A 21,886-nucleotide genomic window follows, 5' to 3' on the forward strand; every position below is an offset into this window, starting at 1 on the left:
GTGTCACTTTGAGGGGTATGGCACCATGGAAGGATACAGGATATTATTTATAGAATCCATTTGTTATGCATATCATTTCCGTAACCCTTATGATGTCTTAAGGGTCAACAATGGCCCGGCACTATGCTGAACAGCAGAAAAAAACTTTTTTCAACTTGAAATTTGATGACAAAGTTTGTGATGAGTGACAGGTTGTTTCTTCATGCAAAATAGTTTAAAATGAAATTAAGCTGCTTTATTTTATGGGTTTAGTGAAGGCGGGTCATTTTTTACCCTTAGGACAAGGGGAGTATACAGAATGTTAAGACTACACAAGGGTTAAGTTTAGATTATCCTTTCCTCCAACAGGGTACCTGCTTGGTGGTCATGTGATGCGTCTGTTTCACGGACATGATGAATCACTCACCATCCCAGGGTCAGACCAGAGCGAGGAGCAGCAGAGGTGAGCTTCCGTCACAAACTTTCTGTTCCTCTTCTGAAGGTGCACTGAATCATATGCAATCTCCTTTCCAAAATTAAAAAATATCTTATGGTATGGATCTTATCACAGACATCATTAGGTAGGTAAAATGTATTGGCATTAAAGACAGCCTGAGACAGCCACGGCAATGTTTCTATTGACATGTTTATAATGAATTACAATCAGTTTCTTAGCACAGCTCGGCATTATTAATGAGGGGATAAAGCAAGCTTCAGGGGGTGCAAAGCATTTGAGTTCATTGTCTGTTCAGTGATTTGTATATTATAGGTGCATTATAGTGGTCTATGAGTGATCGGTTTCTGCCAATCACCGACATATAGTAAGATACATTATTACATTTTCTTCACTGTGCAGTTCACAAGCTGACCTTTTGCAGTCATGCATCTAAAGACTGCACACAAGGACGCAATGAACACCCTGTCCCAACCCTTGCTCCCTGGGTGACAATATGGGCATCTGCAAGGCTGCTGGCCACAGTAACCACTTGCACTTGATGCTGTTTTTAGCAGGTGGTTTTTCACCACTCACAGATTAATAGCAATTAATTGTTACTTGACAGCTTTTGCTTTTTTTAGCCTTCTCCTTGAAATCTAACAGTAAGGTCATGACTGGGGCCATTAGTTACAGGCTCCTTCTGCTACCAAAGGCGAGGGGGGCCTTTCAATCTCTGAGCTCCCACAGTCACATTCAAGACTGAAAGCCTGCTTGCACATCCGGAGTGTGGATCTCCTTCGCCAAAATCGAATTATGTTTAGGTCCAGCTTGTGAATTCCATCGTCGCCTCCCAAAATTTATATGTACTATCTATACCAGGCAGGCATTTACAAAGGGAAGAGATTGGTTTCCTGCAATCTGATACCAGCCTCTCCTGATTTGTACTTTCTCTTGTAGTACAATAAGATACTTATTCTCCCAACAAGTGGCACTACTACCACCATTAGATTATTGTTTTTTATAGAAAGTTTTTACAGTTTTAGTCAGTTAGGTAACTGAGCTGGCTAAGTAAGAAAAGTTAGCAAACATACACTCAGTGAGCACTTTATTAGGTATTTATTAGACTTACTTTTTTAGTGTACTGGTCTCCTGCTGCTGTAGCCTGCCCATTTAGAGGTTTGATGTGTTGTGTGTTCAGAGATGCTCTTCTGCATACCACTGTTGTAATGCGTGGTTACTTGCATCAGTGTCACCTTCCTGTCAGCTTCGACCAGTCTGGCCCTTCTCCTCTGACCTCTCTCATTAACAATGCATTTTTGCTCATTGGTGGTTTTTTGTTTTTCACACCATTCTCAGCAATCTCTAGAGACTGTTGTGCGTGAAAATTCACTGGTTCAAACTTCTTTCTTGCTCTTTCTGTGTGTCTGTTTAATTAGAGTTGTGAACTATGAGACTGGTAAAGGAGGTGGGAAGGCCAGGTCTTTATGGAGGCTGGAGCCACTCCGGATCTGGTGAGCTTCCCTCTTACAACTCTCCATGTCCAGCACACCAAAGCCATTCCTTCTCCTCTCTCAGATAAGGTGCCAAAATAAGACTTCCCTTAACTCACACAACATCCCTACTGAAAAGAAAACAGCTCTAGCTAGGTTTTCAAACAGCGGGCAGCTGGTTGACCAGTTCAGACCAGCTGCCAGCTGGACATGGTTTGACCAGCTCAAGCCATGCTAGGAAACTCAGAGAAATATCATTACAAGTAAACCAACACAAACATGAAAGATATATTGTATAACCTGCCATTATAATAACCTTGCATCATTCTGGCAGATGCAAAAATAAGGGACCGCATATTTGTTGTTTGGTACTCACTGATAAGCCATAATTTGGGAGATACAGTCAGGTCCATAAATATTGGGACATCGACACAATTCTCATCTTTTTGGCTCTATACACCACCACAATGGATTTGAAATGATACGAACAAGATGGTCCCTTAAAAAGTGGGAGGCACATATAGAAACTGTTGTAATTCCTACACCGTTCACCTGATTTGGATGTGAATACCCTCAAATTAAAGCTGAAAGTCTGCAGTTAAAGCATATCTTGTTTGTTTCATTTCAAATCCATTGTGGTGGTGTATAGAGCCAAAAAGAGGATAATTGTGTCGATGTCCCAATATTTATGGACCTGACTGTAGCTGGAGTGGGTGTGACACTGCAGTTTTGGGTTGATGGAGCGGGTGTTATACTGGAGTTTCAGATTGACAGTTTGAAGGGGGTGCTGTCTCTGCCCTCTGCAGCTGGAGCGGGAGTCACATTCGCTGGGGGCAGCCATTTCGGCTCCGCCACCTCTCCACGGGTCACTACCTGGCTCTGACAGAGGACCAGGGGCTGGTGCTGCAGGAACGGGAGAAATCAGACACAGCTTCCACTTCGTTCTGCTTCAGACCCTCCAAGGTTAGACCCAGCTCAGCTCAGGAACATGATGTCCCGACAGTTCTCAAAGTTGTAATCTTTTAGCTGCTAATATAAAAGTCGTTCATGAATCTTAGTTACTGTGATTGATTTTATGAAAGTTCACTGATATTATATATTGTTTCCTTTTCTTTCCTCGTCCAGTATTTGTATTTGCCTTGTACATCTTTTCTTACTATTTTTTGAGATTGATTTTTCAGTCCCTCAGCACATGCTGTTTAGTGTAATTAAATGGCTGGAGATTTTATAGACTGTGGCCAAAGAACTTTAGTCTTTAGACTTTTTAGTCACTCACACATACAAATGCAAATAGATATTTATTGAATCTTTGTTTGTTATGTTCCCTCCCCCACAGGAAAAGATTGAGTCCAGTCCAAAGCGTGACATTGATGGCATGGGAGTGGCTGAGATTAAATATGGAGACTCGATCTGTTTCGTCATGCATGTGGCCACAGGGCTGTGGCTGTCCTATCAGGCGCCTGATGCAAAATCCTCCCGACTGGGGCCTCTCAAAAGAAGGGTGAGGGTCTGATAAACTCTTTTACTTTTTGTGTGGAAGATGTGTGGAAACAAGACATACAGAAAATATTCATCTATATGGAATAAATACACTCAGTGAGCACTTTATTAGGTATTTATTTGACTTATTGTTAAGACTTATCGGTCTCCTGTTGCTGTAGCCTATCCACTTAGAGGTAATTTTGTGTTACTGTCAATTTCCTGGCAGCTTTGACCAGTCTAGCCCTTCTCCTCTGACTTCTCTCTATAACAACACATTTTTGCCCGCAGAACTGCTGCTCACTGGATGCTTTTTGTTTGTCGCACCATTCTCTGCAAACTCTAGAGACTGTTGTGTGTGAAAATCCCAGGAGATGAGCAGTTTCTGCGATACTCAAACCATGCTGTCTGGCAACAATCATTCCACGGTCACTTAGATCACATTCTGACATTTGGTCTGAACAGAAGCTGAACCTCTCGACCACATCTGCATGCCTTTATGCATTTAGTTGCTACCTTATGATTGGCTGATTAAATATTTGCATTAACTGGTGTACAGGTCTACCTAATAAAGTGCTCACTGAGTATGTCTGTGACCTTGGATCCTTGGTAGCTGAATCCTATTTGATTCATGTTTTAGATAAAATCCCTTAAGTTTGCAGTCAAATATGCAGGACTTCTATTGCTATATGGATGGGCATAAGTGAGGTCTTTTTCTCATTTTCTAGTTGATTAGACACATTGCAATGATAATGGGACAGGGGTGAGATGATTTAAAGTGATACCGGGGAAAGGGTGCAGTGATTAGACAGGGAGGATTAGATTGGTATGTGGCAGAACTCCATACATATCTGGGACAAGCTCCAGATTCGACTAGATGGCCTTCCATCTTAGCCAGAATAGGAGGATATCAAACTACACTCACTCTGATCATGTGATGCTGATTAATGTAGTAACCGCATGACTCTGGTTTTGCAGACCTGATCCATGTAGCCTATAGTGTTTAAAAGCCTGCTCAGTAATTTTGGTTGCAAATATAATGCTAATAGTTTATGATGAGCAAAAAGACATAATTTCATAGAATTATTCTAAAAAATAAAACTAATAATCATGCTATTCTAAAAACTTTGAGAAACATTGATATAATGTCCATTGTTTACAATTTCTAAGGAGGAATTATCATTGTTGTCGGTTTTGCCGTTACATAAATATACAAAAATACCTGTAGATAGGAATGCTATTGTCTACATTTTGTATAGGCTCTCTGGAACTCACAATCAATGCTACTGCCAGGTTTTCTGACCAGTATCGGTAATCCAGTGGCACAGTAAAAGCGTGATCCCCATCCGTGAGCAAAAAATACAGTATAACTTCAGCTCAGCGTAGAACCGGCTAGTCATAGGGTATTGAAGTAATGACTGAAGCCGCGCTTACATGCAGAATATTTCTATATTCTGAATAATTTGTTCAGATTGAAGATACCAAATCAACCGTTTACATGCACGCTGAATAAATTTGATCCGATATGGTGTGTGTATACATGCCAAGCGTTTAATCAGAATAAAACATTTTGATTTGTGTGTTTCTCACACAACTGCAAATACGCGTTGTGTATTATGTAGCTACAATATTTGCATTTTGGCTGTACCTTTTCAAGCAGCATCAGCTGAATGTAATTACCTTGCATTGCATTGTGGCGAGTGCAAGAGCAACTTTACCTCAATCTCCAATAAAATAATCTGTAAATTTGTCAATTTTTTAATTGGCTGGGTCTACTGGTTTTTAGCAGTCTTCCAACTGTTCCAGAGTTTTTGTATTTGGTTGATATTTCTGTGGATTCCGGATTTGTTCGCAGGTGTTTGAATAACTTATTCTTCTTGAGCCTTTCAACCATCAAAGTGTCTCACAATTTCCCTGGCTGGGTCGAAAGTCAGTGGCGTGACGAACATCCGCAGAAAGAATATGTATTTCATCCAAAGAAAGTAGTCAGTTTAAGTGTTTATATGACTCCACAACAGAGGGCATTTTCTTTGACGTGACCCTATTTTATATCAGTGAGCATCTAAATACACAAATATTGTATTATTATGCAGTATGCTTAATAAATAGCATGTGAAATTGTGGAAAGTGTTTGACTTGTTGATGGGGGTTGTGTATTTGACAAAAACTTTAATCAATGGACCTCAATTCATATATTAGTATGTCAGGATGTTATTATTGTGATTATTGTACTGATTTTTTACAATCTTATTAACCCGTTGCTGTCTGAAGAGTGCACATGGAGAGGGAGTGGTAGGGGGAGTGTCACAGGCAAGGGGAAGTGCACACACTTTTTTTCAGGATAAAAAGTGTTGTATAATTTAGTAAGAGAAATACAGTATTTCACACATCATAAGACCCATAATATCATGTAATTTCCATATGTCCTTTTGTAGTCACCAAATGTCCTTTTTGGAAAACTGCCTAGGCGTAGCTTAGAAAAAATGATGCAGAATGCTCATTTTTGGTTATATTGTGATCATATTTGTCCAGTGTTTTGGCTGTGGCTCCATTGTGTTTCTAAGCGTGTCAAGCACTGCCACAATAATCTGTATCCACTCAAAAACAGAAAATCTTTTTAAGTGAGAAAAAGTTCCTCCACCTCCACAGTGTTTGAGTAACTCTGAGTCTTGGAACCCAAAGGGTTACCGTTCAGAAGACACCAGGATTATGCCAGTAGTCAAAAGGGTTCAAGAATAGTAAACATTGTATTTTGCGTAAAATGCTATTTTCAAGCTTGTATGCAGAAAAGGGGTGATACTTAAGGGGTTAAATACTATGATTACCATGAACCACCGAGTTACTTAGTTGCCATCATCGTAATTTTCATTGACCGAATGCTCTGTGGAAATTAGAGTGAGCCTTTAATGTCAGTACAGAGCAGCAATGCCAGTGTCTGTTGCGCAGGCCTGTCTCCACTTAGAGGGCCACATGGATGACGGATTGACCCTGCAGCGATGCCAGCACGAGGAATCCCGGGCTGCCCGCATCATCCGCAACACCACAAGGCTCTTCAGCCAGTTCATCAGGTGGGACTGACAACCATCAAGCAAACCACATGTTTAACACTGAAAGTCCCAGCACAATCATCAGAAGGACTGTACACTCATGCAAGAACCACTTGAATTAATCGATTTGTTCTTAAATTGCTTGTATGAGCGATATAAGAGAACTTGCCACATTCACCGTAATTAGAATATTTTCTTAGGTAGGAACAATATTTCCAGTGGTACCGACCTGCCCTGCAAATCATGTAAACACGCATTCCATTCATTTCCAATGGAGAGCCTTGCAGTGCAGAATCTCGGATCAAACTGTCAAATTTAGCTTTGCGGATCAAATATGAATCAAGATTCAGCAAGTGCATTGCATTATTTCTCACCTCAAATGTTTTCAGAAGCGTGAGCATGGCACACTCGTAGGAGCCCTTAGTAAACTGTATGGGAAATGTATGATAAGTGTATGAATGTTTTGGTTAACACATTTTAGTTCTTTAATAAAATCTGAGTAGATTGAGAGAAATCTGTGTATTCACTGCTTGAAACATAATCAGCATCAGTTAGGTTGCGCACAGAACATAACTAAATGATGTCTCTCTCTCTCTCTCTCTCTCTCTCTCTCATTTGACATTGGTCTGCTAGGGGTATGCTAAGTTTGGTCTCACTCTCTCTCATGTGACATTGGTCTGTTATGAGTTCTGGCTGTGCTATGTTTGGACTGGCTATGGCTCCTCCAATCTATACACCTGGTGCCCAGAGGCTAGGTGATGATGCTGGCTGATGAGAGACATGATCATTTATCTTTCTTTCCCCCCAGAGATCTGGACAGTCTGGGTGAGGAGAACCCTACTCCAGTGGCCTTGCCATTTGACGAGGTTCTGCAGACGCTGAACGACCTCATCACCTATTTCCAGCTGCCTGATGAAGACCTGGATCACGAGGAGAAACAGAGCCGACTGCGCTCGCTGATGAAACGCCAAGACCTCTTCAAAGAGGAAGTCAGTTCAGACCCACCCATTGAAGTCTGCTTTAAACCACCTCACTTGCTCTGTCTTGAAATCAAACACAGCTAGCTAATCTTCTAAACTACAAACAGCGCATAGCCGCCTGCCATCAGTTAAACTATGTATAGGTAGTTAGCATTAGCTCATATTTATAAATACACTTTTTTTAGATGAACACCAGCTTGTTAGTGCCAGTGCATTTTTAATAAGTCAATCATGTGGCAACAACTAAATGCAGATGTGATTTTCACACACAACAGTCTCCAGAGTTTGCAGAGAATGGTCCTAAATACAAAAAAACATCCAGTGAGCAGCAGTTATGTGGGTAAAAATGCTTTGTTAATGAGAGAGGTCAGAAGAGAAGGGCTACAGGTGTCAAAGCTGACAGGTGGCAGAAGACAAATTAGTCTATTACATTCCTGTGCCCAGTGTGTGTCTATAGCTAACAGTAACCTACAGTAATAATAGTAGTATTTTTGACTACATAAACTGTTACTATACCATCACAATTTTCCTGAATATTGTGTGCTTATTTTAATGTGCCTCTGGTAAGACGGCATTATAGCTGGAACAGTCGGTCAAAGCTAGTGCAACAACTCCATTCATTAACACGACACATAACATATGTATGAGTTATAAATATAATGACTTTATGATGATAGAGCACTTTTCATGCATTATGAATCACACGTCTCTGCAGTATTAGGATGCTGATCTGTAGCGGCTGCGTTTCAGGGGATGCTGACTCTGCTGTCTAACTGCATCGACCGTCTGAACGTGTACGACAGCGCGGCCCACTTCGGGGAGCACGCTGGGGAGGAGGCAGGGGGTGCGTGGAAGGACATCCTAAACCTGCTCTATGAGCTTCTGGGTAAGATGTGTCCATTTACCGTTTGCTTGGTAACCTGCTGTGCGGGTTTCTGGGGACGACGGGTATTTATTGTCTCTGCGGGTAAGCAGCGGTCCGCTGACAGGTGCAGTACTGCTGCTATTTAAGCGCCTCACCTTCCTGTGACCCGCTGTCAGCCAGGCTTCTGTGATGGAGTGCTGGGCAACTCTCAGGCACATTTGAGAGGTATTAGCATAGCCTCTCTTAGTCCTCTCTTAGGCAAGTTATTTCTCTCCTGCTTAGTACTGCTGTCATTCCGGCCGCTAAGCAAACTCGTCTGGTGCACTCTGTATGGGGACAGCCCCATTTCTATCCCTGAAACTCGGTTCTTGCAATGCAAGAGAAGTCAGCTTATACACAAGTAATCAGTTTATGGAATAGGGATGAGGGTGAAATGTTAGGGTATACCTACACCCCATCTATGTTTACCACTCAGATCATGCTTACTGCTGTCCATTAGACATTTGTTTCAGGATTATTTCTATGCTTGTGCCCTCATATTCTGGTCATAAGTATGGTGTGAAACAACCCTGGATGGTTTTAGAATATTCTGTGGCTGGGTAAAACATGTTGTATTGGCAAAAGCAGCTCTCACTGTCCCTAGGTGTGTACCCAGCGAAGTCAATTTCCAACATAAGGCTGTAAGACACATATCTTGAGATAACAAATGTGTATGCTGTGCTTATCTCATTGTGCGTGAGGGAGAAATCTGGCACCTGCAGTCTGTCTTCGCCACCAGCACTGTATTACCCTGCAGAAAAAAACAGCTCAGGATTGAAACAGCTGGTATCTGGTTGACTAGTTCAGACCAGCTCCATACTCAACATGGTTTGACCAGCTCAAGCTATGTATTGAAACAGCTGGTAGCTGATAATTTTGGATTTTACATCAGGGGGGTAACAAGCAGAAACTGTAGTTCTACTGTGGCTGTGGATATGGAAACAAACAGAAACTGCCCTGCAGGATTCCTCTTATTCTAGTTGTGTCTTCTAGCTGCCTTGATCCGTGGGAACAGGAACAATTGCACCGAGTTTTCCCAAAACCTGGACTGGCTGGTCAGCAAGCTGGAGAGACTTGAGTCATCCTCAGGTAACAATTAGTGTAATATCAGTAAAAAATAATAAAACCACCTTCCAGAGAATGTACTGGTGTAACACTGTTAGTTTTGCAAAGGGGGTAACTTACCTTTCTGGCGATGACTTCACTGAAACAGGGTTAAATAGATAAGTATTGGCTGATTAGTTCTTGACTGTTAAGATATTGTTGATTTGTTGTCACTAAAATTAAGTTTTTCATGTTCCTTAATGTATTTGTTGATGCTGATATTATGCATTTGCTGTTACACAAAATGATTTATTTTTTCTTTAAATAATGTTATATGTGCTTAATGCTTATATGTGCACTTGTTGTTATCAAAATTATGAATTTTTCTCTGCAGGGATACTTGAGGTTCTCCACTGCATCTTGATTGAGAGCCCAGAGGCACTGAACATTATTCAAAAAGGACACATTAAGTCCATAATATCCCTGCTGTACAAACATGGACGCAACTACAAGGTGGGTCTGGCCAGCTTTGAGCATCGATCAATTCCCTGAGAGGTGTGTAGCAGGGTTAGCTTGGCTAGTTTGCCAGTAAGTATGGTGAAGTGCAGCAAGGGCGCATAACAAGTTACTGAGGTTAACTCCCCCTGATGACCCTCAAATTCAAAAGAACGTATTTGCCCTTGTCTGGGTGCATTTTAAACCCTTAAAATAAAGCAGCTAAATTGAATTTTAAAGAATTGAAGTCTATTTTGCATGAAGAAACAACTTGTCACTCATCATAGACTTTGTCATCAAATGCTGTTAAATATAGTGGTGGGTAATTTTTGACCCTTAAGACAACACAAGGGTTAAGGATGTGAATATGTCAGATGCTTGGTTCTCAGAGAGAGTATTAGGCAGTTCACAGAAAGCTAATAACTAATAGCTCATTCATCCGTAGCTTAAGTTGTCTGTTGGACTGCAAAGTAATTTCCTTACGACTGGTTGCCTGAAGAACAATTGCTTGCCCTTACTTCAGCGAACACACATGGAATTTAAATGCACAGCTGAGCATTTGCATTCCAGCCCTTCAGCACCTCTCCGTATCTTGCTCAATGTGCCAAAAAGTTGAGTTCTCAGATACAGTATCTGTTAATGGGCTTAGTGTACAGGTACGTGCAGTGCCTACTGTTATAAGCTGCTTGCACTGCTACCCATAGGACCAGGATACAGGAGTGTGTCATTCTTCTCCATCTAGACTACTGTCCTCCTCTCTGTATACTGGGATTTTCTTATGTGTCCCTACATTATTGTCGGCTGTTAGGTGTCTCAGAACAAGATCAAACCTCACTACATGAAGAAAGAATTATGGTTTTTTCAGTTTCCATTACTCTCTACTGCAGATTCTGGACGTGCTCTGCTCCCTCTGCGTTTGCAATAGTGTGGCTGTGAGAGCCAATCAGAACCTCATCTGTGATCACCTGCTCCCCAAGAGAGATCTACTCCTCCAGACGCGATTGGTTAACGATGTCCAAAGGTAACAAGCCATCCTCTTGCAGTGTTTCAGTGCCTCAAGTTTGAAAACTATCATTTTGAGAAACAATGGGGGCAACATTAAAACATAATTTTAATGTGTGGATGTAGCTCATGGTCTCACAGTGCCAGTACTAACTGTGGCAGCTCTCGTAATGTCAGTTGACGTGGCTGTGTCGTCTCCTGAAAAATGAACAAGTCACTCTGGGAATTGGGAGCCTGCGGCTGCCTGCGTCCGCTACACATGAGCTGTGCTCTTCAGACACAATGACTGTGTAGTCAGGCCCGCAGAATGAAAATCATTGGAAACTAGCATAATGTGAATTAAGGGAGGACACAGCAGCAATGAAATTGGCCTATAACACATTTGGCTACATTAAGCTCTCCAAATTGTCTACTCCACTTGATTTAAAAATATTGTCGGAAAAGGAAATTAGCATTAAACATTTTTTTGTAATATTCCGAATATATTCAGTATATTGTGCTGTATGCGTGAGTGTATATGTGTGTGTGTTTCGGGGTCTTTTGTATTTGATCATTACTGTAGGGTTGTTTTGCAGTTGAAATGCTGATGATTTGGTTGTGTGATTTGCTCTTTGTTTCTCATACACAGCATCAGGCCCAATGTTTTCCTGGGTGTGTGTGAAGGCTCAGCTCAGTATAAGAGGTGGTATTTTGAGCTGATGGTCGATCAGGTGGACCACTTTGTGACCAGTGAACCTTCCCACTTGCGTGTGGGCTGGGCCTCCACCAAAGGGTACGCCCCTTACCCGGGGGGTGGAGAGGGCTGGGGGGGCAATGGTGTGGGCGATGACCTCTACTCCTATGGCTTCGATGGACTTCATCTCTGGTCAGGTGAGCAAGCATGAGCAATGGTCTTTATGGTAATGCACAAGCACAAGTCAAACAAAATAAAAAATGAAAACAAATATTTCCTATTATTGATTCGAGTTAAGTCTTGAATAAAAGCATGCAGGAATGAAAAAAGACCAAATCACTTCTCGACCCGCAGTTGCCAGGCTGGCATCAGGGGAAAAATATAAAAGTGACCACTGTACTGTAGGGTTGTAAACATTAGCATCATGTGATCCCTGTGGGGTTGTTAGCATTAGCATTATGTGTTCCCTGTAGGGTTGTTAGCATTAGCAGCATGTGTTCCCTGTAGGGTTGTTAGCATTAGCAGCATGTGATCCCTGTAGGGTTGTAAAAATTAGCATTATGTGTTCCCTGTAGGGTTGTTAGTATTAGCAGCATGTGTTCCCTGTAATGTTGTTAGCATTAGCAGCATGTGTTCCCTGTAGGGTTGTTAAAATCAGCTTTATCTGGTTCCTGTAGGGTTGTTAGTATTAGCAGCATGTGTTCCCTGTAGGGTTATTAGCATTGATAGTGTATGTTCCCTGTAGGGTTGTAAACGTTAGCAGTGTGTGCTCCCTGTAGCATTAGCAGTCTGTGTTCTTTGCAGGACGTGTCCCCCGGACAGTGGCCTCAATTAACCAGCACCTGTTCACCTGCGAGGATGTGGTGAGCTGCTGCCTGGACCTGGGCGCCCCCAGCATCTCCTTCCGCATTAACGGACAGCCCGTGCAGGGCATGTTCGAGAATTTCAACACTGACGGCTCATTCTTCCCTGTCGTCAGCTTCTCTGCCGGCATCAAGTATGTACCCTCATGAATACACACAGTATACCCACATACACCCATCCCCCCTGACACAGATTGTACTAATACTAAAGTTATAATTGCAATGAGTGGCTTGTGCTGTGCAGTATTGTCTGTTGTCTCTTAACAGTCACATGTTGTCTACTTTTTGTATTGCCTTTGCAAGGGTTAATTCTGAGTCCATTTGTAGCTGTTCTGACAACCTCCTGTCTTTTATCCCAACCACAATTCGGTCTCTTATGAGTTCATCTTTAAACACTCTAAAGCTACAATGTTCTGTTAACTTGTGTACTGATGTGATGAATGCTTCTGTGCTCTCTCCGTCTTGTTAATCTCATGTTAAACTGAGCTCTTTAAAAAATTACATTGTGTTTTCCTACAGTGTTGCTCAAATGCAGTTTTAGCCGCATCATATTTCTTTTTATTTTCATTTGTCATTGGCAAAACTCCCAAAATATCATCTGCTGCATCTCCCATTGCATATAGGAGTGAATTTACCTGATATTCTTTGGGATTTTCCTCTAATCCTAATGCGACACAAAATCTCTCAAATCGTTTGATCCATCTTAGCCATTCTGATGGACTTGAGAAGTCGAATGGCTCTGGGTGTGATATTTTTACGCTGCCATGGCCATTTAGTTTCTTCCCCTGTTGCTTTATGTTCACGACTTTTTCAAGACTTTTATGCCACTCTGTTGTTTCGTCAGCTGCTTATAGCAGAGTAGAGTACGAAAATGTTGAGTTCTTTTTCATCCCCTGACACCATGAGACAGGACGCCTCAGAGTTAGGTGAACGACAACAATTTGCCCCGGAAGTCCTTACATTGCATTTTGGGTACTGTAGTCTCTACCGCTACAGTACATCATCTTTGTGTCAATTTGTGGGTAATACATGGCATTATGACATTAGTGGTATTGCAGTGTACAGTGCTTCCGAAAGTATATCAGACTTTCGGTCATTAGATGTTTGTCTAACTGCACCCTAAGTCATACTGTACAGTAAATGTGTGGTAGAAGTGGCTACAGATGTGAAGGAACATATTGGGGGGGTTTCATTCATTTCACCTCCTTAGTGTCTGATACCCAGTCTCCCATTCAGGCTCAGAGAAGAGGGTACCTGCAGTAATTCATTGGGTCTTCCTAACAGGGTGCGTTTTCTGCTGGGCGGTCGCCATGGAGACTTCAAGTTCCTGCCACCGGCAGGCTATGCGCCCTGTTATGAGGCCCTGCTGCCCAAGGAGAGGATGCGGCTGGAGCCGGTGAAGGAATACAAACGAGACCTGGAAGGAGTGAGAGATCTGCTGGGCACCACCGAGCTTCTGTCGCAGGCCTCCTTCATCCCCGTGCCTGTGGAGACTAGCCACGTATGCAAATATGAAATATTATTAACCATCGGAATCCATTTGCCAAATTTCAACTTCCTGGTCTCACCAAACACCCACTTCCTGGTTTCATCATAAGCTACTTCCTGTTGGTTTCCCAGATTGTCATGCCGCCACACCTGGAGAATGTGCGGGATAAGTTAGCAGAGAACATCCATGAGCTCTGGGGTATGAACAAAATTGAACTGGGTTGGTCTTACGGAAAGGTAGGTGAGCCATATTGATCTGAAGGCCACAACACACACACAACATAATCGAAAACTGCCGTTTCATGCTTTAACGGTCCACAGCACTCACCCTGACAGCTTAGACATTCCCCAACCTGAAATTCATGGGCCTTTAAAATTCTTTCCTTCCTGATATCATCTTGTCAAATCTTGATATGTGAAGTCGTTTTATACGTTGTGACCAGTTGTTCAAGCTGAAAGGAGCATTGCATATTTCAAGAGTGTTAATTGCATTCTGCAAATAAAAGCATAAATGCTTATGCAACCTGCTGTAAATACTGTATATGCATTCACATTTTTACCAGCAATAAATAAAAAATGTTTGTAGGCAAAACTCATATTCCTGAAAATCTATTTTTCAAAGAAATTATAGGGGGTTGTGATGATAAACAACAGAAAAAATATTTTTAGCAGCACCCTGAAATAAAGGATACCGTACCTAAATAATTTATGCTGACAATTACTATTCCTGCCAGGGCAATGGGTCCTTGTCAAAAAAACTATTATAATTATTGAGGTAATGTGAACCTAGTTTCAAACTTGCAATTTATATTCATAAATATCTTTTTACTTATAATATATATGCTGCACATATTCACTCTTTTATAATCTTTTACTGTGAGACATCTCTTTCATACAATTTCCCACTCGATAACGTTATATGATTGACTGCATTTTAAGCTGTGAAAGCCATTGTGCAACTTGATTAGAATTTTAAAGAGAACACTCACTGAGATGGTGGGCAAGGCTGATTAAATGATCCAACATAGTGGGTGTTAATTTCAAGCCCTGTCTGCTCTTTCATCAAGAGCAATGTCTTGTTAATATTGCATTAAAGAGTGCCCTGTCTTAGCTGAAGTTTTTTTTGTAGGGATTTAGCTATCTGATTTATCTGTGAGTGGAGTGAAAGCTTTGAATTAACCATCTGTATGCATGTCCTAGATAAGAGATGACAACAAGAGGCAGCATCCCTGCCTGGTGGATTTCTCCAAACTGCCTGACACAGAAAGGAATTATAACACACAGATGTCAACAGAAACTTTAAAGTAAGTTTGTGAGCTCATAGCTGCTTAATGTTTCAGTTTACATTATAATGAATGGTAAAATGGTGAAACATTCAGCACTTGAATCGTAAATCTAGATTGCTTAGTTATTTTCATCCTGAAGATAATGGATATTGCCCAGTTCAATATGTGTGTTTGGACTCCTTCTGTGAATTCTCCTATCGTCACTCACACAGAACAAAGAACACCACATGGGTAGGATAGTTTGAAACAAATTTTAGAGCTTTGGCACTCTTAACACAACGATAGAGAAATACTAATAAGAATTTGATGCACCAGAAAATGTATGTTAAGTGTCATCCAGGTATGGGAGGTTTATAGTTGGCTTGAATGATAGCATCTGTGTTCCAGCGACCCTGGCTGGTCAATTTGCCATCAAATTGTCTGCATGTAAGCTGCACATAAATGCCTGATTTACTAACCTTTAGCACATACGAAAACCTTTTTTTTTCACATGCAAAACCAATAACATGACCAATGGTTTGCCATGGTATTTGTTCTGCACTAATGATTTGTTGTTCTATTAGTTTTAGCACAAAGGTTTGTGCTAAAGGTTTTGCACATGCTAAAGGTCTTACTAATTCAGGCCCAAAGTGTCTTCCCCTGACTGAATCATGTCTGTGAGCCCAACTGATTAATTGATATTGATAAGAATTGATGAGAGGTGGCCTCAGAGGAGAGCTCTTGCCCATCTGTGTTCTCCCAAATCAATAAGGGACCTGAATACATTAAACCTATATCAGGTTTAGTATTCAAGATTTAATAAGATGCACTTAATGTGTACATATTAGTGATGAGCATTTTCAGTATTTTCAGGTAAGGTAAGGTTAACTGGCGACATTTAATCGATTAACCAATTAAAAGATATTTTTATATATGGTCTAATATATAAAAAATATTACTCCCCTAACAGGCTGTACATGCATGCTCCAATAGGATGGACCACAGCCAAAACAAGTCAGTGTAAGCACAACAATTAGATATGTTACTGCACAACAGGGGATGAAAAATTACTTAATTAATTTATGGTTGCACAAAAGACAGCGTGTTTATAGCAGGTTACCACCGGTAATATTTCCAAACTCCAAATATTTTGAAGGCATGAAACTGATATGAAATGATTGCATGAAAATGGCAACTCTAAACATCAATACCAAGATATTCAGCAACAGGCTACTCACTGAACAACAGAGATATCGTAACAATATGAGGTAACTACCTGAGGAATCGCACTGAACAATATAGGCTACCTGTAGACAGAGTTGCCAGCTAACACATTCATGGCTAGTCTGCTGTTGTTCAAGAACACTAGCTTGTGTTTTAATATTACAATTGATTTAATTATTCAACTACCAGCCATGATCTGCAATAGCAAAATCCTATCCAGTTGTTTTTACGGCGAGATCCCATATTTGTCCTGAGAAAGCTGGCAATACCACTTGTCGAACTGAACTTGTCAGACACTTGAAGTGTCATTTCTCATTGTCATTTCTCATTGTCATTTCTCATTGTCATTATGACCTTTTGTTCAAAGGTAATAAAAATACAAGTGATGTTTCTGATTCTAATCAGATCTAAGATGCTTTTGGCTGTGTACCTCTCATCTATGCTATGATCATGTAGCACAGCTGTTTTAACTTCCCATCCATCAACATATTACACTCACGTAGCCTATGCCGCCATAGATTGGATTTTATCTTCTCACCCTTTCTTTGCTGCAGTCTGTTCTTTCTCAACCTGCACTTTAATAATCTTGCATATTCTGGCTCTTGCAATTCTGGCTCTATCGTTTTCCTCCATCTAGAGATTTGTCATGGTGCTTTTGTTGCACATTATATCACATAGTTGTTGAACTTAAGTTTGATATTTACACTGACGTTTTTACAGATTATCCTGTATTATTTCTTTCCATAGCCCACTGCATTCATGTTACCTTGGCTCCCCACAACTCCTAGCTCATCCCTAGTAGATATCCTCTAAAAGATGATGTTTACCCTCTGAAAAAGTTTACCCTCTACTTCAGTCACAGCCTCTGACTCCATCTCAAATGCCATTTCCATCTTCCAGGACATTGCTGGCTCTGGGGTGCCATGTTGTGCAGGTCAATGTCAATGCAGAAGATGATCTGAAAAAGATTAAACTCCCCAAGAAGTGAGTCAATCTCTAAAGACTGAATGTTATTAATCTTATAGTCAGCAAACATTTGCATATAATACGATTACAGAATATGTATATTACACATGAGCTTTCGTGCTATCAAGCTGTGATTATTACATGAATGGGACTGTTTTAATGGATGAATAATGTAGTTTTTAATGTTTCATTTTTGCGGAAGTTACGTGATGTCGAATGGTTATAAACCTGCTCCACTGGAACTCTGTGATGTCAAACTGACACCAGGGCAGGAAGTTCTGGTTGATAAACTTGCTGAGAATGCCCACAATGTTTGGGCCAAGGACAGAATTAAACAAGGATGGACCTATGGTATTCTACAGGTAAATATTTATTTTGCTTCTCTAGAAATGGTATTGGCCTATGCGCTGTCTATGTTACATGGTTTCATAGATGTAATTGTTTGTTTGTGAGCAGTTCATACTAAGCATTGAATGATTAATCATATCGCTGCAGGATTTAAAGAGCAAGCGCAATCCTCGCCTGGTGCCATATGCTTTATTGGACGAGCGCACAAAGAAGTCAAACCGAGACAGCCTCCGAGAGGCTATCCGAACATTGGTTGGATATGGATACAACATTGAACCCCCAGACCAGGAGATTGGTGAGTGGACCCGTTCAGTATGTAGCCTGCCTTTTAGTATGTAGTTGAGTAGATCGTCTGTCCATGTATATATAAATGCCTGCCTATGAGTGTAAGCCCATACTGCCATTCTTACATGAAGCAGTAAAATATGTGTATATTACCCCCTGCACTAAAAGGTGTATAATTGTATATGACTCATATGTACTGTTAGAGGTAAATTAACACTGGGCATTTTACTATGTAGTTATGGAACAGATATTAATAGTTTTACGGAAGTATATTTGATGTAATTTATTTTTATTTTCCTCTTAATGCTGCAGGCCAGGTTGTGGAGAAGCGAAATATTGAGAAGATCCGCTTCTTCCGTGTGGAGAAGACATATGCGGTGAAAACAGGGAAGTGGTACTTTGAGTTTGAGGCCGTGACAGGAGGAGACATGCGTGTGGGCTGGGCCCGGCCAGGCTGCAGGCCCGATATTGAGCTGGGAATGGACAACCAGGCCTATGTATTTGACGGCTTACGGGTAAGCACAGTATTACTGAGACCAGGAATTGAATTTCGCACAAACAGCCAAGCATTTAAATTATTAGCATCAGGCCATAAGTCCCTGCATTTTTGTAGGTCAGGTGTATATTTTGTTTGGCTATTTTCATAGCAGCTCACATTTGTCCCTGTGTTCGATCTGCACTTTGTTGTACGTCGCTCTGGATAAGAGCGTATGCTAAATGCCTATAATGTCATGTAAATGTAATGTAATGTAGGCTCGCATGTGACCTGTTTGTGGGTGTTCTCAGGGTCGCCGGTTTCACATGGGCAGTCGTTTCTTTGGGCGCAGCTGGCAGAAGGGGGACGTGGTGGGGTGCATGATCAACATGGAGGACAAGTCCATGATCTTCACCCTCAACGGCGAGATCCTCATCACCAACAGTGGCTCTGAGCTCTGTTTCACTGATTTTGAGACAGAGGACGGTTAGTGCAGATATCAGCATTAAAGCTTGCGGGGCCCCTGTTTTTTCAATATGTTATATAGATAAGTATTGGCTCCTTATATATAAGCATAATGATTTATGATAATAAAATATTTTCTGAATGTATTATTTGGATGCTCACCATATAAAATGGTCATGTCACTGAAAATGCCCTTCTATTGTGGAGTCAACGGTTTTTCCACTGTCTTCATCAGAAATATTCACTCAAACGAGAGACTCCTTGGAACTCCTCCAAAGGAAATCCTCTATGTTTATTGGCATAAAATCAGAACAGTTTTTTACCGAAGCAGAACATTCTCAGTTAGCACATTTTTAGAATGAGAAACTATTATGCTAAAACACCCTCACTATTGGGTACTGCCCCAGCTGCAAGCATTTGTACCTTTCTTTTCATACCTTTATTTCTGAGAGTGCAGGAAAATAGGTTATTTATTATAAGGAGTCATTTCAGTCTGAAGGACCCAGTAAAGACTGTTTTTTATTGGATGAAGATTGGTTTGGGATTTGTTTTTTAGTGCACTAATGGTCTCTATTCTGTAGGGTTCATCCCTGTGTGCAGCCTGGGCCTTTCCCAGACAGGCCGTATGAACCTGGGAAAGGACGCTAGCACCTTCAAGTACTACACCATGTGTGGGCTTCAGGAGGGCTTTGAGCCCTTCGCCGTCAACATGAACCGCGAAGTTACCATGTGGTTCAGCAAGCGCCTACCAACCTTCGTCAATGTTCCAAAGAACCACAACCACATCAAGGTAATGGAACACACAGAAATGGTATGCAGAAGAGCAGCTCTAAACACACAATGCTTCAAACCTCTAAGTGAATAGGCAGCAGAAGACTTAATAAGTCAATATAAATACCTAATAAAGTGAGTGTATACAGTATATGGTAAATGGATATATCAGAAACATTTCCTGCCAGTAGGCTTTCTTGTTATGATATTCATATTACACAGTGCATTGTTAACAGTGAGTAATAGTGTCTACTGTTTCAGGTGACAAGAATTGATGGAAGTGTGGACAATCCGCCATGTCTCAAAGTTACCCACAAGACGTTTGGAACGCAGAGCAGCAACACCGACTTGGTGTTCTGCCGTTTGAGCATGCCAGTGGAGTTCCAACCGATCCTCGACACCAACACTGTCTTGGTGAATGGAGTCCAAGATGATGAATCCCAAGGCCTCAAACAGGGGTATGAGCACCACATTCTTATATCCCTCTGCTCTCAGTTTTTCTTAAAACACCCCCAAACACAATCCTCACACTCATACCTTCAAGATATTCAGCAACTTTCTGTAAAACTTTCTTGTATGCTAGTGTCAGTCTCCTGCTTTTCGTGCCTCTTCGTCTGTCTCTTAAAACTCTTTGTTCTGCCTGTCTCCATTCTCTTCTCATTGAATTGTGAAGTGACCTCATGTTTTTGTCTCATAGAGAGAAAAATCTGGATGACGGTGCGACAGAATTTGACAGCATCACAACAGTATGTCACAAAACGTCATTGTGTTTTGGTCTTTACTGGACATCCAGTAGTAGCTAAGTTTCATGAATTTCAGTGGTGGGTACTGGGTGGTAAGGAATAACATTCAGTAAGGAATAAAGGTTTGGGACTGAGTTTCAGGGATTTAGGGACCTATTTTTGGGCCTGGGTGTTAGATTAAGCTTGAGTTACTGACAGTATGCTTTCTTGTTTTGCAGTACTACCATTCCGTAAGAGTGTTTGCTGGCCAGGACCCATCCTGTGTGTGGGTTGGCTGGGTCACCCCTGACTACCACTATCATACCAAGCACTTCAACCTCAGCAAGACCCGAACTGTCACTGTTACTCTGGGAGACGAGCGTGGGCGGGTTCATGAGAGGTTTGCTTCTTGTGGATCAATCAGTCAATTTTATTTAGTATCTAGCCTTTAACAATCATAATTCCAGGGAGCAACACAGTGTTACTTGGTGAAAAGTGGCCAATTTGAAAACAACTATTGCATAATGCATAATGTTTGATATCAAGGGAATTACATTTTCCAATTAACTGAAATGGCTACATTGAACCAATTATAGGATACCAATTTAGGACATTAGCACACATTAAACTGAACTCTTGCATGATGATATTGTAATGCTAAAACAGGACATTTAACTAAGGGAGTCAATTATGTTGAAAGAAAGATGGATATTCGGTTTGAATTCCCTGTTGCAGTGCAAGTTTGAGTAAGAGGAAAGTTATTAGAAATGTCTATAATCCACTGAGACATGTTGGTATCACAGTCATCTCTCTCTGCACCACTAATTATAATGTAATTGAGATTGATAATGATGTCCCTACAGCATGCTCTCTGTTATATTCAATGCTCCGATAGTTATGCCACATTCTTCTCTTCTCTTCCAGTGTTAAGAGGAGTAACTGTTATATGGTTTGTGTTGGAGACATCGCCGGCACCTCTAATGCCTCCAACCACTCTGATACGGATCTGGAAATCGGCTGCCTCATTGACCTGGCTACTGGCTTGGTGTCCTTCACTGCCAATGGAAAGGAGATGGAAACTTTCTACCAGGTATAGTGCACTGAAGAACCAAGGCAAGTCATACCACACCATACCACATTAGCCCTCAGGAGGTAAGAGTGGTCGTCTGGTCGTCTGGCAGTCGGAAGGTTCAAAGGTTGTTGAAGTGTCCCTGACCAAGACACCTAACCTGGTTGGTGAATTGCATAGCAGGCTATTGCAGTTGGCGTGTAAGAATGTGTGTGTGCATAGGTGAATACGAGGTATTAATATAAACGCATGCCTTACCGAACCCGGGTACTTGCGATGCCATTCATCAGCCTGTGACTAGTGATGGGAGAGCTTAGAGTTTTATGAAGCCAAAACATTTGGAGCTACTGTGAGATATCAATCTCACGCATTTTTTGTCGTGGCTGTCTTCTGAAAAGTGTCACTGTCAGATTCCT

At 41.3% G+C, this 21,886-nt stretch overlaps 1 protein-coding gene across 4 annotated transcripts in view; it reads left to right on the forward strand.

Moving 5' to 3' along the window:
* LOC133128136 (ryanodine receptor 3-like) overlaps nucleotides 1–21,886 on the forward strand; it is a 97,773-nt gene that overhangs the window by 25,176 nt on the left and 50,711 nt on the right. For all 4 annotated transcript variants that reach the window (XM_061241441.1, XM_061241443.1, XM_061241442.1 and 1 more), the window contains exons 8-32: nucleotides 349–442; nucleotides 1,852–1,926; nucleotides 2,712–2,868; nucleotides 3,242–3,406; nucleotides 6,331–6,452; nucleotides 7,240–7,420; nucleotides 8,162–8,297; nucleotides 9,309–9,404; nucleotides 9,754–9,872; nucleotides 10,742–10,875; nucleotides 11,485–11,726; nucleotides 12,334–12,526; nucleotides 13,677–13,893; nucleotides 14,013–14,117; nucleotides 15,081–15,184; nucleotides 17,270–17,353; nucleotides 17,538–17,697; nucleotides 17,831–17,978; nucleotides 18,281–18,483; nucleotides 18,755–18,929; nucleotides 19,490–19,698; nucleotides 19,941–20,137; nucleotides 20,377–20,425; nucleotides 20,641–20,801; nucleotides 21,326–21,491. In XM_061241441.1, the coding sequence (XP_061097425.1) occupies nucleotides 349–442; nucleotides 1,852–1,926; nucleotides 2,712–2,868; nucleotides 3,242–3,406; nucleotides 6,331–6,452; nucleotides 7,240–7,420; nucleotides 8,162–8,297; nucleotides 9,309–9,404; nucleotides 9,754–9,872; nucleotides 10,742–10,875; nucleotides 11,485–11,726; nucleotides 12,334–12,526; nucleotides 13,677–13,893; nucleotides 14,013–14,117; nucleotides 15,081–15,184; nucleotides 17,270–17,353; nucleotides 17,538–17,697; nucleotides 17,831–17,978; nucleotides 18,281–18,483; nucleotides 18,755–18,929; nucleotides 19,490–19,698; nucleotides 19,941–20,137; nucleotides 20,377–20,425; nucleotides 20,641–20,801; nucleotides 21,326–21,491 (3,692 nt within the window). The remainder of the gene's footprint in view (nucleotides 1–348; nucleotides 443–1,851; nucleotides 1,927–2,711; nucleotides 2,869–3,241; nucleotides 3,407–6,330; nucleotides 6,453–7,239; nucleotides 7,421–8,161; nucleotides 8,298–9,308; nucleotides 9,405–9,753; nucleotides 9,873–10,741; nucleotides 10,876–11,484; nucleotides 11,727–12,333; nucleotides 12,527–13,676; nucleotides 13,894–14,012; nucleotides 14,118–15,080; nucleotides 15,185–17,269; nucleotides 17,354–17,537; nucleotides 17,698–17,830; nucleotides 17,979–18,280; nucleotides 18,484–18,754; nucleotides 18,930–19,489; nucleotides 19,699–19,940; nucleotides 20,138–20,376; nucleotides 20,426–20,640; nucleotides 20,802–21,325; nucleotides 21,492–21,886) is intronic.

This window comes from Conger conger, chromosome 5, assembly GCF_963514075.1.
Source record: "Conger conger chromosome 5, fConCon1.1, whole genome shotgun sequence".
In the NCBI taxonomy this organism is placed as follows: domain Eukaryota; kingdom Metazoa; phylum Chordata; class Actinopteri; order Anguilliformes; family Congridae; genus Conger; species Conger conger.